General features: G+C 49.3%; 2 protein-coding genes across 3 annotated transcripts; both read right to left on the bottom strand.

Moving 5' to 3' along the window:
- Window positions 1-604: 604 nt before the first annotated feature.
- On the bottom strand, window positions 605-6,725 carry USP21 (ubiquitin specific peptidase 21). 2 transcript variants are annotated; one of them, XM_044266717.1, is made up of 13 exons: window positions 6,545-6,725; window positions 5,116-5,736; window positions 4,281-4,340; window positions 3,985-4,105; window positions 3,662-3,773; window positions 3,294-3,449; window positions 2,746-2,810; window positions 2,361-2,464; window positions 2,087-2,173; window positions 1,705-1,783; window positions 1,411-1,518; window positions 1,185-1,299; window positions 605-983 (listed from the first exon to the last, which is right to left on the bottom strand). In XM_044266717.1, exons 2-13 carry the CDS (start codon window positions 5,713-5,715, stop codon window positions 893-895), a joined length of 1,698 nt encoding a protein of 565 aa, XP_044122652.1. In that variant the 5' UTR covers window positions 5,716-5,736; window positions 6,545-6,725; the 3' UTR covers window positions 605-892. The 2 variants fall into 2 exon arrangements, with proteins under 2 accessions (XP_044122652.1, XP_044122653.1); XM_044266718.1 differs by having other exon boundaries at window positions 5,377-5,736; window positions 6,545-6,724.
- A 614-nt stretch (window positions 6,726-7,339) lies between these two features.
- Window positions 7,340-11,322, bottom strand: UFC1 (ubiquitin-fold modifier conjugating enzyme 1). The gene is made up of 6 exons (XM_044266719.1): window positions 11,090-11,322; window positions 8,971-9,038; window positions 8,691-8,754; window positions 8,313-8,389; window positions 7,976-8,066; window positions 7,340-7,771 (listed from the first exon to the last, which is right to left on the bottom strand). The coding sequence occupies exons 1-6, from the start codon at window positions 11,210-11,212 to the stop codon at window positions 7,691-7,693; spliced, it is 504 nt and encodes a 167-aa protein (XP_044122654.1). The 5' UTR covers window positions 11,213-11,322; the 3' UTR covers window positions 7,340-7,690.
- Between the last annotated feature and the right edge of the window lie 6,441 nt (window positions 11,323-17,763).

Below are 17,763 nucleotides of genomic sequence, written 5' to 3'. Positions count from 1 at the left end.
GCTCCTCCCACCCCGCGGAGGCCGGGAGGCACGCTTAACTGCTTCGGCGCCAGCCCGGGGAGAGCGCCGGGTCGGGCTCTGCCCGCCCCCAGGGCTGCGGCGGCGCGGGCTGGAGCCGGGTCCGCGGGCCCCGCCGCCGGCTTCCCAGGCCCGGGGAGGGTGACAGCCCTGGGGGAGGCCCCGCGAGCGCGGGGTGCAGGGAGAGCAGATAGAGTCGCTGGGGCTGCTCCGTAGGGAGGCGGCGCCGTAAACAGCTCCTTGATGTTAGCAACAGCCCGGGCCTACGGGAGCCGGGGCCGCCCGGCAACGTGCCGCGTGTTTGTCAACAGGGGTCCTCGGTGCCTCGCCCTCCGGGGACAGCCCCCTTCCGGGCAGAACCCGGCGCCCCAGTGCTCGCACCGGCTTCCCGGCAGCTTCGCCAGGCCCCGCTTCGCCTTCCCTCTTCCCCCCACCCCTCCCCGACCCAGACCTTCGCTGCTCCGGCAAACGTCGGCGCCCGCGCGTCTGGGTCCGGCACGCCCCCCACATCCCCCCCGCGCCGGGGGCGCCCCCAACTGGGCCCAGTTCCGTATCCACCCCCTAAGCACAAATACAGAAAAGGACATCATTTTTTCTTAATAAATTTATTCACAAAAAGTGAGATTGTGGAGGGGCTGGGGGCTGTACACGGGCAGGGGCCTGGGAGCTCTGTACACGGGGCTGGGAGACAAGGGAGCCTCCAGGTGGAAGGGTACTTTTTAATAAAAAAAATAATGGGCGCTACAACCACCGCCTCCCCCCTCCCCGGTTAAAAAGACACAAAAATAGACGTCTCTGAGGTAAATGGGGAGCCTGGAGCTTAAGGGTGTTGAACGGGTTTCACAGGTGCCAGGGCTTCGGGGGTGGGGGGGTGTCACAGGCACCGGGGTGGCTCCTGCATCAGTTGGTAGAACAGAACGTAGCCCTCACTGGACGCCACCTGGTTTTCACTGACAGGGGAGACGCTGGGGAGAAGGCAGACGGGGTGGGGGTTGGGATCAGTGCCGTGGACCCCTCCTCCCCGTGGATCCCCACCTCCCCGCAGATCATCCTCCCAGCAGCTGGGACCCCAGGCATTCTGCTGTCCCAGGGCTGCTGCAGATTAGGGCAAAGTGTGCCAGCTGCAGTGGGAATGGGGCGGGGATGGCGTGGGAGGCCGTTCTCACCGAGAGTCATTGTAGACATGCCAACCAGTCTGGCACCGACACAGAGCTGTGTAGTGGCCGTAGTGGACGCTGCCCGAGTGGTTGCAGAGGGCATACAGCTGATAGACAGGGCTTCCTGGGGGTTCGGAGGCCAAAGAACCGCAGAATTGCACCGTGCCAGGGCCCAGGCCCACACCCCCTCCCCTTCAGGGGAGCTCTTCAGGTCCCTCCCCCCTTCCAGACTCACCAGCTTTGTCACTGGCAAAGTCTCCCAGGCTCAGTCGCTGCAGCGGGAAATCCACACCTACTGAACTTTTCTTGATGGAGCCTCGGGAGGCGGAAAATCGATTAAGATCTAAGCCCTAGTTAAGGAGCATTTGGGAGGCAGAGGGCCTCTGAAGGGGCCTGAGGTCTTGAATCCTGTCCACTGCCCTCTGGGAACACACCCCGGGTGTGGTAGGAAAAAAGTCAACTCCCAAATGGAACATGCGGGATGGGGGGAATACAGATGGGAGGAAGAAGAATTTGAGGATTAGGATACGGAGCACAAGGATTCGGGGGAATCTTTGTACTGTCAACTTTTTGGTACTTCGTGTTTTCTGCCGACATCGGTCACACACCTGAAGAAATGTTAAATAATGTCATGTTAATCTGCTCCTTTCCTCGACTGGCTTTTCTGACTCCCTGACTCACGTACAAATTCACTAACCTCCCCGTGATTCCTGTATCCTCTGGGCTACTCCTCTCGGCCTGAGGAGTATTAGGACATACCCGAGACTCCAACACAAGCCCAGACCTATGAATATTATTCCCTATACCAAAGCATCATGTGACCCCTCCCATCCTTAGCCCCCTGCCCCCGCACACCCCCCCCCCAGCAAGGTCTCCCACCCTTACTGCGTCCCTTGTGAAACCCCACATACTGGAGCATTCTCTGACTCTAGCTCTTCTTCCTTGGTGAAAAGGCTGAAACAATCCCGCAGAGACACCTTGCCCCCGGCAAATCCTTTCTGAGGCAGGGAAACGGGAATGAAAGGTCAGTATGTTCTGAATTTCCGTCTCCAACTCTTCTCAATCAATCCAGGCTATGGTTCTACTTCGGAGACCCACAGGGCTCCCTCCCACGCTCTGGGGGTGGGTAGGGAAGGGTCCCAGAACCCATGTCCCATCCACCCCTGGAATCCTCTGGAATCCCACCTTGGGGATGGGCAGGGACAGGTCACAAAAAACCTCGAAGGTCGTGGAGCGATACCCACAGGCCTGGCACTTGAGACAACTTTTCAACTGGCCCACAAACAGGTCTAGACAAGTGAAGAGGCGGGAGAAAGAGTCACTGTAGGGTGCCCGAGATGTTTCCTTGGGTTCCCATCTCTTCCCAGCCCTCATGCTTCCTTGGGTTCCCATCTCTTCCCAGCCCTCAGCCCAACCCTTCCTTTCCCAGCGCCAGTGCTCCTAACACACCCCTCACCCCGTCCACACTTCCAACGTCTAGCCTGGCCCCACGCCCCTGCGGAGTCAGTTCTTCTCCCAAGCCCACAGCCTCCCACACCGATCGTGCCGTGTGGCTCTGCCCGCTCCGTACCCACAATCTTGCTGTCTTCTCTCTCCAGGTAACGCTTCCACATTAGGTTGGCTCGGTCGTCATCACTACCACAGATTAAGGGACGTGGAGAGCACCCAGTGAGAAAAGGGGATCCCTGGGCACCCCAGGCACCACGGAAATGACCCACACAGTCCTGTACCCCACCCGTACCCTAGCTCCTTCTCGACATTTCTGAGAAGTCTCAAAGGAGTGACGCTTCAGAAGACTTCTGGGGGGAATCCAAGGGAAGAAGAAAAGGAAGGAACAAGGGAAGAGCAGCTGACTTCCCTGGGCTTTAAACTCTCTATATTCCTGGCTGTAAAGTTGCTATCCCCTCTCCCTTGGCCCAGGGACATCCGTACCCTATCCCCTGACCCCATCTCCCCGCTTCGGCCTCCTTTCCCAGCTACTTCGGCACTGCTTCTCAACACACTTCCTAAGCTGAGTGTTTCTCTGGACCCCAAATCCTCAGGCTTGACGAGCTCAGTTTCCTAAGCGAGGCATGCTGAGGAGCAACTACCGGGAAGATGTGGGGGGAGCGACCTTACCTCAGCTCAGGTTCTTCCAGCAGAGCTCCTCCTCGGCGGGGCTGAGAGGGAGCAGGACTGCTGGCCAGGATGGGCGGAGCCCGGCGGCCCCGCCGGTTGATTTCCAGGTGTAGCCGCTCCATGAGAAGCTTCAGGAACTCTTGGGCATCCTGCTGGCTACAGCCAGAAACAGGGTGTGGGCAACTGACACCGTCCTCCCCTCTTTCCCCAAATCCCCTGTCCAAAGACACTGTCTCCTGCCCAGACATTGGTCCCCCTTTCCTGGACGGAGAACATGTGAAGGTCCCGCGCCATGCTGCCAGGGCCCCTGCTTGGCCTGAGCCCCAGACGTGGCCAGAGAGAAACGGCATACCCTCCAGCTCTCCCACCTGTATCCAGAGAAGGAGGGGACGTATTTCTGGAAGACCGCTCGGAATCGAGTAGGATTCACAGCTTCACACGAGTCAGGGTGCCACAGGGCACCGATCACATCCGCAAAGGCTGTTGGGGTGGGTGTGGGGAAACAGAGGTTACTGACTGGAAGAGGCAAGCCCAGGGAGGCTCAGCGGGTAGAAAACAACCTCCAGGGAAGCGGCACCAGCACAACCAGATACAGCCGCCAGACTTGAGGGTTGGGGTTGCCATGATTGGCAGATGGTCCCGGAGGCTAGGGAGAGGACTGGAAAGGTGGGAGCAGGAGCGGCTGCCGCACCTTCAGTGAGCTCTTGGGCTCGACCCCCTCCAGGCACCTCTTGCCGGAAGTCCCTTCGCAGACAGAAGTCCCGCAGAGGCCGAGTGCTGCTCAGACACTGTAGCACTGCGTTCAGGAAGCACTGAAGAAGGGGGGAGAGGGGGAGGAGGGGAGGAGACCCACTGCCATTATTTCTGCTGACCAGGGACAGGAAGCCTCGAAGAGCTTCAGCTCTCTCCTTCCCCAGGTCAGCGCCACCCCCCCCCCCCCCCCACCCCCCCCACCATTTCACTGACAGACAGGAGGATGGCTCTCACCGTGTTCCCCAGATTTCGGAGGCCAACATGACCGGAGCCCAGAAGCAGCGTGTGATGAGCCTGGAAGGTCAAAGGCGAGTCAGCAGGTTCCCACATATCCCACCCGGCACTTGAACCTTTCAACAGTCCGCTGCCCACTGCTTTCCCACCCTCCTGTACCTCACGGGGCTCTTGACGGCTCCCTACCTCACTCGCCATGAGCAGTAAGCCCATCACAGCTGAGTGTACCACGGACTCGGCCATGGCTGTCCCACCTGTTCCCCACCTACTCCTCTGCCCAGCCAGCCGGCGCTGTAGCTCCTGGGGGAGCTCCCCAAGCACAGGCATGGCCGCCCAGCTGCTCCCCACACCCACCTTGCTTCCCCCAAAGCCCCCTCCCGCCCCCGTGGCCCCTTCCTGAACCCTCTCCTGATGGCTCCAACTGCAATCCACCTAGCTCACTTAGCTCAGAAATGGGCCACCACGCTAACTCAGATGTTCTGAGCCCGCCCCTCTTCAGCTCCAGAGATCAATTAGGCCTCCAAGCATCCTGGGAGAGAAGGTGAAGCAAGGGAGAGTAAGGGCCTGGGGACCCGGAGAAGAATTCCAAATGGCTGGGTTAATGCCCTGGGGATCGAAATGGCACACCACACTGGGGAGTCACAGAAAACCCGAAAAAGGTCTCGGAAGCTCGAGGGTACTTAAGTAAGGGAGTGGAGAGGCCAAGCTGCTGTAATGAGGGATTGAGATCGGAACTTGGGGGAAAAGAGGGAAAAGAAAGTCAGGTGATGGCAAGAAAGCTGGAGGCATAGAGGAACATGAGCATGGAAGGCCACGTGTGCTGGCAAGTCCTCACCATTTTGTCATTGGAGTAGAAAGACTCAGAGGGCCGGGCAGATATGACGTGGAAGGAGCCATGGGAAGTAGGGGGCTCCGTCCGTATACTGAGCAAGGTGGGGGGACCAGGAAAGCCCCCGAGGCGGCGGAGAGAGGCGCTACGTCTCAGGGTGGGAGGTTCAGGCCGGAGCGCCAAGCGGCTCAGTGCAGCCCCTAGTTCTCCAGTGCCACGATGCCCTCCCAAGGCAATCCCCATAGGACGCAAGTCCCCACTGCTCACAGACTTGGAACGAGCTAGGTTGGTCCTGGAAGGGAGAGGCAGAGCCACAGTTGGGGGTGGTGAGCCAGGCAGGGGAACTCCATGATCTGCCCGAAGGGGTCCTCTGGGACGAGGGCCTGAGGTCCGTCCCCGTCCCAGCTCCAGTTTCTTGAGCCGTTCCTCAGGGGGACCTGGCCGGGGAGGCAGAGGTCTTAACATGGGGTTCGGCCCAGGGGCTGGGTTTCGGCGCTCCTTGCTTCGGGCCCTCGGGGCAAATGGTAGCTTGGACCCCACTCGGGGCTGGACATTAACAGGTGGCTCTCGGGTCCGGCCCAGGCGGTGCTCAGAGGCCTGGGGCATTGTGGACACCACAGGCTGGACCTGGGAGGAGAAGAGAGGGTCAGCATTTGAATGTGGAGGGAGGAGGGAACCTACATTACCGTAACACTAGCTTCTACACACACTGAAGGCAGGTACCATGTCTACCTATCCCCACTATCTAGCACAGTGTGTGACACAAAGTCGATACTTAGTATCCTTCGAGTAAATGAATGAATGATAGCAGCCCACGGCTTTGATTCTTTCTAAATTCCTCAGGCCCTACCTGCAGAATACAGCTTTACTGAAAAGCCAGTATTAGTCTCTATCTCGGCTGTCTTTAAGATCTAAACGCTCATGCCAAGGGCCCCCACGCCTGGCTAATCAAGTGGGGTGTGCCCTGGGTCACTTAGGCTCTCTGGACAAATGAGGGTGTGGATGTAAGGAAAACAACCCAAAGACAGCATTCCACCCTCAAACCCCTGTCCCTCCGGACTGCAAATGAAGCCGACTAAATAAGTGACTTGCGAATCACTCCCTCCCCCACCCCTGAGGCTCCAGCGAGGTGTCGGGGCTCAGGGGCAGTGGCGGGGAGGGAAGACGAACGACTCCCCGACCCTAATCTCCGCACCTCTCCCACCACAGCAGGGCTTCAGCCGGGTCCGCCCCCCTCGAGGGCAGAAAGGCCGAGGCCGCTGATTGGCTACGGGGTCCAGCGGCGTATTCCCTGCGGTCCATGGATGCTGTCCCTCCAGCCCAGGTCCCCCAGGCCTGCTGAGCCCCCCGCGCCCTGCTTTGCGGAGGGCGTCCTCTCGGGTCCGGAGCAGTCTTCCCGCGCCCCCCCACCCCGCCATAACGCCCCGGCCCGTACCTGTCCCCCGGTGAGGCGGCGGGGGAGGCCAGCCGGGGCCAAGCCCCAGCTCAGGGCCACCCCCTACTACCCCCGTGCAGCCCCCCCGAGGGCCGGGCTGCAGCTTTAGCCGCAGCTGTTGCCCAGATCTCTCCCGCCGCAGGGGCCGCCGCCATCTTTGTTGGTCCCGCCCGACCACCGGCCACCGGCTTCACCGCCTCTCACAGCGCCTGCGCACCCACACTCGAAATCCACCCACCTGCTTCCACGGCGCTTGCGTGAACCCGCCCCCTTGGCTCTGCCGCCGACACCATGGAAACGCAGCCAACTTTAGGACCGCCGGTCCCCAGATCTGCCCTGAACTGTTTTAAAACCGTCGCTTCAAACTATAGGGATGTAGATCCATCATCGTAGTATGGCCCGCAGGCCTGCAACACAGATCCTTCCGTGGGAGCAGGGGTGCCAGTGTGGGAAGCTGCATTGCCTGGGTCCAGCTCGCAGACCAGTGGAGTAGGATCCAGCACTCCACGTAGGGACGGGAAGATCCCTGGAGGACGGGAAATGCTGGTTCTGCAAAACCATTCCTCAAGCATCTTGCAGACCAAAGCAGTAGGCACCCCGCTAGAGGACACGAGCAGATCTCTGCAAGCAGATCTCAGCAGGAGGCAGAGCAGTCCAAGATTTCCTTTCATTTCCCAACTCCCGACCACAGCATCCTCCATTTCCCCCCTCCTCCCAAACTTATGTAGTTGTATATGTGCCTTGGGTCTTAACCAGCTCACCCTCTCTTCACAGCCACCAATGAGAACCACAGACTACCAGAGGAAGCAGCTTTTATTGAAGAATTATCTCCAGAAACCAAAAAGACTATGCACCCACTTTCAGCCCTCCCAGCCTTTCTGGATCTCACACTGCTTCACCTGCGGAAGGCATACAAATTGCCTTTTGGTTCCCCAAAGCCCCAGTCCTTCCCCTCCCTGTGTAGCCTTAGGAATTCAGTAGCAATGCTGTTGTTTCTTTTTTTCAGCATGCCCGATGCAGCTACTTAGTAACAATTATGGGTGAAGTGGTATGGGGGGAAGTGGTTGGATGAGTAAGCGTGATGCACAGAGAGCAAGAATGTAGCCTATTAAAGGTCCCTCTGTCCTGCCTCAGTGGCTTGATCTTTCATTGGCTGCATTTCTCTTTATGCTGAATCACGCCCTTCTGAATCAGATCGGGGATTTCCACTGCCAGCCATGGACCCAGCTGCAATACAAGGGAGACCCTGTCAGATTACGACTACTTGGTCAACATCTCTTGTTCCATCAGAAGCTCCTTCCCAGAGAGATTCTATGGGAACGTGTCCAGGGAAAACACTGTCACTCCTTGTTTATTCTCAGTTACTTTTCTTACATTGCTACGTGCCTAATTCCTCCCCCTCCCCTTATGCACCAAATAACCCAAACTTACCCCCAGAGCCATAAGATGAGCTAGTCCAAACTTGGGCACATTTCTGGCCCATAAAGGCTTAAAGTGATCAGTCAGGCATATTTTGCCACCCCTGTGAGAGGGACAAGAGGAAGACAGTGTTGACATGTAAAGTTTACCATAAAGCACAGTAGCCTCTGGGAAGCACAAGGTAACTAGTAGCGATCAGAATCAAGCGCAAGGTTAGCTAAGTACTTTGCCCAGACTTGACAGAGGGAGGCCAGAAGGCCCTCTAGGCAGGCCAACTCTGGGAAAATTCCAGACTCAGAGTTCTCTCCTAAATCTTCTTTGGCCTTTTCCTGTCTCCTGTTGAGCCTACCTGTACATCTTTGCTGTTTTTCCATCCAGTTCAGGGACTGCAATTTCTGGAGCAGTAGTAGGATATGTGATAGGAATCTGGAGAAATCATAAGGCCTTAATGAAACAGAAGCAGGATAGAAATGAACTGATCTAATCAATGCCCATTTCTTGGTTGAGCTGAAATGTTTGACACCCTCCCCAACCTCCCCCACCAAACAGCATGTACACACGGGGATTCTGGATATGGAGATGAGCAGCTGTAATCTATGCTTGCTTCAAACCTCAGCATTCCCCTCCCATTTTAAAAGTTTCCTTTGATCCCCTCAAGAAAGGTTAGCTTGCTAACCATCACCTCCCCTTCCACTAACCTCCATACTTCTCATTCCATCATACTCACATCAAACTCAATGTCAAACTCATATTTGAGCAGGTCATGGATGTACCAGCATTTTCCAAACCACCTATAACAAAGACCAAAAAAAAAAAGACCAAACCTCAATCCAACCTGCCCATTCTTCTGGGAGACTCATGGGATGGGAATTAGAGAACTCTGGAGCTGTGGGAGCGGAGGCAGCTACCAGGAGGCAGGGAAGGCCCAGCCGTGAGCTCTGGGACATTAAAATGCTCAAGCCACGTTAAGATTCCCACCCCCAAAACTCCCAAGAGGGTCTGCCTACCGAGTCCCTTCCTTGTTGGACTCCAGTCGGAACCAATCATTGTCCGCATTCTTGTTGTTCTCCACATACTAAAAGCAGAAAATGAGGTCTTTGAGGGGAGAGTTGAGACCAAAGGCAGTCCCTCTTCCCTCAAAAGAAAAGCATGTGATTACTTTCTCTCTTAATATGTACCCAGCTTTTCTTTCTTTTTAAAATTTTTTTTAAAAAATTTATTTATTTGACTGGGAGGAGGGGACACAAGCAGGGGTCGTGGAAGAGGGAGAGGCAGGCTTCTCACTGAGCAGAGAGCCCAACACAGGGTTTGATCCCGGGACCCTGGGATCATGACCTGAGCCGAAGGCAGATGCTTAACAACTGAGCCACCCAGGTGCCCCTGTACCCCACTTTTCTGACAGGAGGAAAGCTGAAGACAAAGTTACACTGGTAAGTGGGAGACTTGCTCCGAGAAGAGAATAGGATAGTTGGGTCCCACTCGGTTTAGCAAAGACAAAATATGACATCTCCGGGATTCTCTTCTCACTTCTGATAGTGTCTGCCCTCAGCCCACGACTCATTTTATGGTATCCTCCCTCCCTGCAGAACCTCATAGCATCCTGGTTTTGACCAGTACCTGCGTGCTGTTGATTTCCAACTCTTTATTTTAATCTAGACCATTTCTCAGAGCTTCAGACTCTAGTATCCAATTATATACTGAAATTTCTAACTTCATTTCACAGGCACCTCAAACTCAGCACTTCCTCATGGTTCTTCAGACCATTTCTCTATTGCATCAATCTCAGATGACAGTATTAGCATTCGCTCAGTAATGCAAGCCAAAGAGTGGGAATCATCCTTGACCTTCCCTCTCCTCTCCTCTCCACCAAACCTTCATGATGTACGGCTGATTTTACCTTCTGAATGTTCTTCAGATCTACCTCTTCTAGCCTCACAATAACTATTCAGTTTGGGTCATCATCTTTCTTTTGCCTGGCTTAATGACAGCTGCCTAATGTGTTTCCTGCCTTCAGTCTTACCTCTTTTAATTCTATGTTCCTCTCTACTCACTGTGATTGGTCTAAATCCAATCTGAGCACATCACTCCTCAGCTTAAAATACTTTAACGGTATCCCAGCACCTTCAAGGTATTCAAGTACCTAAGTACCCAAGCCTATCTCTCAAGCCTTGTCTACCACTCCCTGCCCTACGCTTGATGCTTTAGCAACCCTGAACTACTTATGTTTCTTTATACACATCATGCCATTTGTAACTTCCATGCTTTTGCTCAATGCTATTCCTTTTGCTGTGAACATCCCCCTCTTACCCTGTTTATCAGGCTAACTTATGTTTACCCTTTAAGCTCAAGCACTGCCTCTTTTATGAATCCTTTCCTGACCAGACCCAGGGTGATTTAGGAATCTCACCTTCTGCCCTCAGAACATCCTAGCCATCCCTCCCTCTCTCTCCTCTTCATGTTATAATGATTTGTTTCATTTATCTCAGTAGGTTCCACCGTATTCAGCTTTGGATCCCGTCCCTAGATGCTAGGTGTACACATGGGGCAGGGGGGGTGGTTAGTGGAAACAAATACTCGTGTCAGGAGAGCTGCTGGCTTTTGAAACAGGCATAGGCCGCCGCGAGGAAGACAGGCGTCTTCTCTTCCCACAGAAGAGAGATTTGCCGAGAAGATGGCTCATTCCTAACTGTGAGCTCAACTCCTCAACTCTCTGCAACTAACGCTTACTTTACTTTTCAGTCCTAGCGTGCTTCTCTCACAGGAAGAGTAAAAGAGGGAACAGAGAGAAACGACTGGGACTTAGGGCCCCAGGAATTCCTCTGGACTACCTCCCCTACCTCCAGGAGACAGAACACCTGAAGCCAGAAGGACACGTCACCTTCCGGGAGGACGTACCCCCAAAACAACAGCTGTTTTGGCCACACCGGGGCTCCTAAACTGAGTTTCTTTTGCCTCCTCCCTCCCATACCTCCTTAGATCCCCCCAGCCCCACGACTGTCCACCTTCTAAGAATCTGGGAGTTCAATTTTATAACCGGAAGCGACTTCCACACGGAGCCTATTCTTAAGGACACCTGATTACCCGCAACCCTTCTGCGACGCGGCCGGCCGCAGAAGCACAACTAACCCGGATAAGAGACTGATATTCCTCTTTGAGTCGCTGCACCCACAACTCACGATCTCGAGGGCCGGCGTTAGTCTTCAGCACCGGGATCTCGGACACCACACGCCGGGTGGCCTCGTCGGCCATGTTGGACGAGGGCGCAAGAAAAATGCGGAAGTGGTACTGCCTGTAGTCTACACTCCGGGGGCCGCCATCTTTACTATGGGAAGACGGGGTTGTTTGGGCTGCCTGAGGACTTCTTTGAGTGCGGTCTTTATTTTCCTGTAACCAAAGTAATTTGTCACCTGGTCACTTGCTTGTGGGTGCAACGGGAAAAGCAGAGTGAAGTTGATTGCTCCTTAATATGGTACCTAACGTTTGAAAAAAACCGCAGACTGCCCAAAAGGTGACTTCCGCTCATGCTCAGAGAAGTGATCTCCGAACACTCGGAAGCCTTCCCAGACTCGGCAGAGTTGTTAGGTTTTCGGCCGTTCTAGGCGCCGTGCCAGGCACTGTCTTCCTGAAACGCGCTGTTCACATATTGAAGAAGGTTCGTTAGCTTCCGTGTAGTGTGGCTCAGGTAGCAGAGGCAAAGAAGCCACCAGATAGAAGGGCATTCAACTCGTGCTAATTGTTGGGAACTTTGGAGAATCAAAGTAGAGTAGACAGGTTGGGTCCTGAGGAATTAACAGTATCGAATTAGAGAATTCTTCATCAGTGCTAAAGGAGTTGAGGGATCGCAGGAAAATTTGCCTTAGTCCTGCCTAGACTTTTTTTTTTTTTTTTTTTAACTCCGGAATCAAATCCTCTAGTGAGGATTGTAGTACACGGCGCGCAGTAGGTACTGGCAATGCTGTTGCAGAATTTTGTATCTTCCTGTTGCTTTTTCTACCTAAATACATTAGTTTTGGCTTTAATTTATATTTCAATGGAGAAATATAGGTCAAAGGGTGCAAAATTTCTAATAAAAAGAATAAATTCTGAGGACCTAATGGAGAGCATGGTAACTATAGTTAGTAATATACCGTTACATATTTGAAAGTTGCTGAGAGGTTTATTCTGTTAATCATCCAGCCTGTAGCAGTAATTTTGGATCAGATTCTATTAATCATCAAATTCTATAGTCCATCTCCAAAGCTATATCTTAATTATAAGCATGCTATATCTTAATTTCTAATGGCTGTAACTTCCAGGACAGTGTTGAATAAACGTTTTGAGAGCACAGATCCTTGTCTTACTCTGATTTTAGGGGGGAAAGCATCATCTTTTTTCATTAAGTACGATGAGAGCTGTAAGCTCTTCAGATGCTCTTCATTGGGTTAAGAACGTTCCTTTCTATCTTGGTGTGAGGGTTTTTATCATAAATGGATGTTGGATTTTTTCCAAATGCTTTTTCTGTGTTCATTAGAATAATAACAAATTTTTTGTCTTTTGTTAGAATGCTATATGTTACTTTCTCTAAAACATTACATGTTGGGGGGTTGCCTGGGAACCTCAGTTGGTTGGGGGTCCGACTCTTGGTTTCAGTTCAGGTCTTGGTCTCCAGGCAGTGGGATCAAGTGAGTGCCTGGCACCAAATCTGCTTGTCCCTCTCCCTCCACATCTTGTGTTCTCTCTCTCTCTCTCTCTCTCTCTCTCTCAAATAAATAAATAAATAAATACATGTCTTTTAAAAAATTATATTGGAGAAAGCTAAGGCAAAACTTTATAATATCTCACTAGAGACCACTCTTCAAAGTGAAATAAAAATTCATTCGTTTTCGGGTGTAGGCACTGTTGTGTGGTATAGAGTACAGAGATTTGGAATGAGGCTTTTGATTTCATTGTCACAAGACTTTGCTGATGGGGTGAGGGAACAATGGAGAAATACAGGTCAAAGGATGCAAAATATCTAATAAGAAGAATAAATTCTGAGGACCTAATGTAGAGCATGGTAACTATAGTCAGTAATATGGTATTGTATATTTGAAAGTTGCTGACAAAGACGGAAAGACATAGTCTTTGGGGGGAAGAAACTTATTTGTAGACAATCACCATAAAACAAAAAATCTCTGTTCTGGAAACATACAAAGTGCATTCTGAGTAACAATGCCTCAGAGAATAGGGTAAGGCTGATGTCATTTGAACTAGAACTCTTAGGATGAGTATACTGGATACACCGACAAGGAGAGAGTGGGAGAAATCTGTCATTCTAGAAAGACAGCACAAGTAAGGCAGGAAGGCATGAGAAAATATTTCATATGAGGGATCACAAGTAGGGGGAGTGGGAGAGGAAGAAGTACTTCCTGCTGAGCAGGGAGCTGGACGCGGGACCCTGTAAGCTGAAGGTAGACACTCAACAACTGAGCCACCTAGGGGCCCCAAATATTTGCTTTTGAATAGCTAACCCATGCACCTGCTCAAAATTCAAAGGTACAAAAGGATATCCCATTCCTTGGCTGCTTAGTTCCCTGCTCCAGGGGCCCCCTCCTCCAGCTAGTTTTTTGTACATCCCTCCAAAAATATTCTATGCACTAATCAATATCTATACACATATATACTCTTTTAAAACTTTTACACAAATGGGAGCACACTATACATATTTCTGCACTTTCCTTTTCTCACTGAATAATATATCTTGGAGGCTGTTCCATATTAATGCATTTAACACTATCTCATTTTTCTTTTCCTTCTCTCTTTCCCCCCTCTTCTTCTGCAGTAGATACATCCCACTGTTGGGATCTACCACCATAAGTTATTCAACCAGACCCTAGTGAATGGATAGACTGTGTTCAGTTTCATGTTATTACAAACAGTTCTGTAGTTAATAGCCTTGTCCACCCACCATTTTGTACATGTGCAATAAATACTCAGATATGCAACTGTTGCCTCAAAAGATGTGTGCATTTTAAATTTTGTTAAATATTGCCAAATTGCCCTCTATAAAGATTAAGCCAATTTGTATTACCATTGGCAATTATTATTGGCAATAAATAAAATAACAAGGTTTCCTCCAAAACAAATCATTTTTAGTAACAGTTGTTTTTGCCAATTCCTTGATTGAAGTGGAATCTCAAGATCGTTTTTTGTTTTGTTTTGTTTTGTTTTAAATAAGTAAGCTCTGTGCCCAACGTGGGGCTTGAACTTGAGATCTCAAGATCAAGGGTCCCATGCTCTACCAGTTGAGCCAGTGAGGCCCTCTGGCTAAGTGTCTTCTGAGAGGTTTAGCATTCATTTGTATTTCCTCTTTTCTTTTCTATAAATTCTTATATCCTTTACCTCTTTTCAATTACTATTCATTTTTTCTCAGTGATTTGTGTGAGGGTTTGTTGTTATTGTATCAAAGCAATTAGACATTTGTGATGAGTTGTAAATGATCTTCCCAGTTTATTATCAGTCTTTGCTTCTCTTCACAGTATTTTTTAAAGATTTTATTTATTGTGGTATCTGGGTGGCTCAGTCATTAAGCATCTGCCTTTGGCTCTGGTCATGATCCCAGGGTCCTGGGATTAAGCCCTGCATCAGGCTCCCTACTCGGCAGGAAGCCTGCTTCTCCCTTTCCCACTTCCTCTGCTTGCATTCCCCCTCTTGTTGTGTCTCTCTCTGTCAAGTAAATAAATAAAATATTTTTATAAAAAGGATTTTATTTATTTATTTGAAATAGAGAGAGCACACAAGCAGAGGGAGAGGGAGAAGCAGACTCTGCATTGGGCAGGGAGCTGGGGAAGTAGGGCTCTATCCCAGGACTCTGAGATCATAACTGGAGCTAAAACCATGATGTCAGATGCTTTACTGACTGAGCCACCCTGGAGCCCCTTCATGATATCTTTAACCATGTGTAAATTTTTCATATACGAGTTTGAGTTATCAGGCTTTTTGCTTAAAGCTTCGGGTATTTCACCATAATAGTCTAGATTATCTTATAAAAATTCCCTCAGGGCACTTGGCTGGCTCAGTGTTTAGAGAGAGTGACCCTTGATCTCAAGATCATGAGTTCAAGCCCCACGTTGGGTATAGAGACTACACCAACAGTTATAACAACAAAAAGATTGTCCCATGTTTTCCTCTACTGCTTTCCCCCCCTAAAACGGAAATGACTTTGTTTCTTGTGCCTTACTTAAATGATGCAGAAAAATTAAATTAATTAAAAATTCTACCCCAAGTGAGGCACCTGGGTGGCTCAGTGGGTTAAGCCTCTGCCTTCGGCTCAGGTCATAATCCCAGGGTTCTGGGATCAAGCCCCACATCAGGCTCTCTGCTCAGCGGGGAGCCTGCTTCCTCCTCTCTCTCTCTCTGCCTGCCTCTCTGCCTCCTTGTGGTCTCTCTCTGTCCAATAAGTAAATCTTAAAAAAAAAAAAATCCTACCCCAAGAGATTAAAAACTGCTATCATTTTGAGTATATATCCTTCCAGACATCTTTTTGTGCGCACTTTCTTTTTTCCACTCTCTTTGGATTTAATTTACTATTCTCAGTTCTTGAGATAATGCAAGCCTTGTACATTTTCAGCTTTTCTTTTTTCCTAATATGTGCACTTAAGACTACACATTTTCTTGCTAAAACACAGCTGTAGCCCCATCCTGTAAACTTTGGCACGTACTATTTTTATTATCATTGAGTTCCAATTATTCTCTAACTTCAGTCATAATTTGGGGGGTTATTTAAAATTGTTTCCTAATTTCTAAATAGACTTTCTCAGTTACCTTGTTACTGATTTGTAGCTGAACTGTATGAGAGCAAGAAACACTGTATATTTTAAATCCTCCAAAATTTGTTGAAATTTGCTTTATAGCACAATATGTCAGTTTTTAAAATGTCCCAAGCATGCTTAAAAATAATTTGTAGGATTGGGAATGAGCTAAGTGGCTGATGGATATTAAGGAAGGCAGTTGTGATGAGCGCTGGGTGTTATATGTAGGTAATGAATCACTAAATTCTACTCCTGAAACCAATATTACACTATATGTTTATTAACTGAAATTTTTAAAAAAATGAAACAAAAAGGAAGATAATTTATAATTCGCATTTGTCGGTTAAAGTGAACTATATATGCTGCTGAATTCAGTTTGCTGCTCTCCTTGCTTATATCCGTACTGATTTTTTTTTTTTTTTTTTTTTGCCTATTGATTCTAAAAGAAATATTCTCAGGCGCCTGGGTGGCTCAGTGGGTTAAGCCGCTGCCTTCGGCTCAGGTCATGATCTCAGGGTCCTGGGATCGAGTCCCACATCGGGTTCTCTCTCTCTCTGCCTGCCTCTCTGCCTACTTGTGATCTCTTTCTGTCAAATAAATAGATAAAATCTTAAAAAAGAAGAAATATTCTCTATGAGTTGAGGTATTCTCTTTACCATGAGATGTGTTCAGTATCCTATAATGACTGTAATTTGTCTATTATTTTTTCCTTGTAGCTCTGTTCCTCCATATAATTTGAAAGTATTACCATTCTTTTGCTTTTTCATTTTGTGCCCTTATGTTTTAGTTTCTAGTACTTTACATTAATTGTGATTGGCTATTAATGTATATGGAATTAGTTTTGGTGAAGGGTGTGATGTAGAGATCCAACATTTTTTCCCCTAAATGTTGATTCAGTTGTCCTAACACAGATTCTTTGCACTGATCTAAGGTGACACCTCTATCAATATAAAATTTCTATATGTATTTAGGTCTTTTCACTTCTGTTACATCAAGTTGTCCATAGGGTGTTATCCCATTGTTTTAATTATTGTAGCTTTGGAATACATTTTTTCTCTCTGGTTGGGCTAGCTTCTATTTGTTACTTTTCTTTCCCAGGACTTCCCTTTCAGTTCTTCCTTATTTCTCCATGTGAACTTAAAATATACTTATTTTATTTTTAAAAATCCTTTTTAAAAAGATTTTTGATAGAGAGGGAGAGAGAGAGAGATATCAGAAGTAGGCAGAGCAGCAGGCAGAGAGAGGCGGAAACAGGCTTTCTGCTGAGAGCCTGATGCAGGGCTCGATCCCAGGACCCTGAGATCATGACCTGAGCCGAAGGGAGAGGCTTAACCCACTGAGCCATTCACGCGCCCCTAATTTTAAAAATTCTGCGAAGGAGCACCTTTGTGACTCAGGTGGTCAAGCATCTGCTTACAGCTTAGGCCATGGTCTCAGGGTCCTGGGATCACACCCTACATCAGGCTCCCTGTTCAGTGGGGAGCCTGCTTGTCTCTCTCCCTCTGCTCCTCACCCCAACCGGCTTGCGCTGTCTTTCTCTCGCTCTCAAATAAATAAATAGAATCTTTAAAAATTACTTTTAAAAAATCCTGCCAATATTTTTCTACAGATCATATTAAATTTATAGACAACTTTGGGAAAGTGACATCATTATATATTCATTCTCTCTATCCAAGAACATGATGTTACTTTCCATTTGTTCAAGTTTTCTTTTATGTGGGTAGCATTTTAAAATTCAGACAGATCCTGCACATTCTTGTTAAGGTTATTCCTAGGCATTTTATCTGTTTTGTTGCTATGGAGTCTTTTCTTTAATTACATCTTTAACTTACTGTTTATATATGTAAAGGATATTTATTTCTGCATGTTACTTTCCTCCCACTTAACTAAATTCTACTATTATTTGTAGTAATTTTAAAGTGGATTCTCATGAGTTGCCTAGGCAAATAAGATATCATCTGCAATAAAGCTAATTACATTATTATTTAGCTATATAAAAATGTATATAAATAGCTACAGCTTGGAACATGA

This window comes from Neovison vison, chromosome 10 (assembly GCF_020171115.1).
Source record: "Neovison vison isolate M4711 chromosome 10, ASM_NN_V1, whole genome shotgun sequence".
Taxonomy (NCBI): domain Eukaryota; kingdom Metazoa; phylum Chordata; class Mammalia; order Carnivora; family Mustelidae; genus Neogale; species Neogale vison.
The sequence above is the reverse complement of the archived record's forward strand: the minus strand, read 5'-3'. Positions and strand labels throughout refer to the sequence as shown.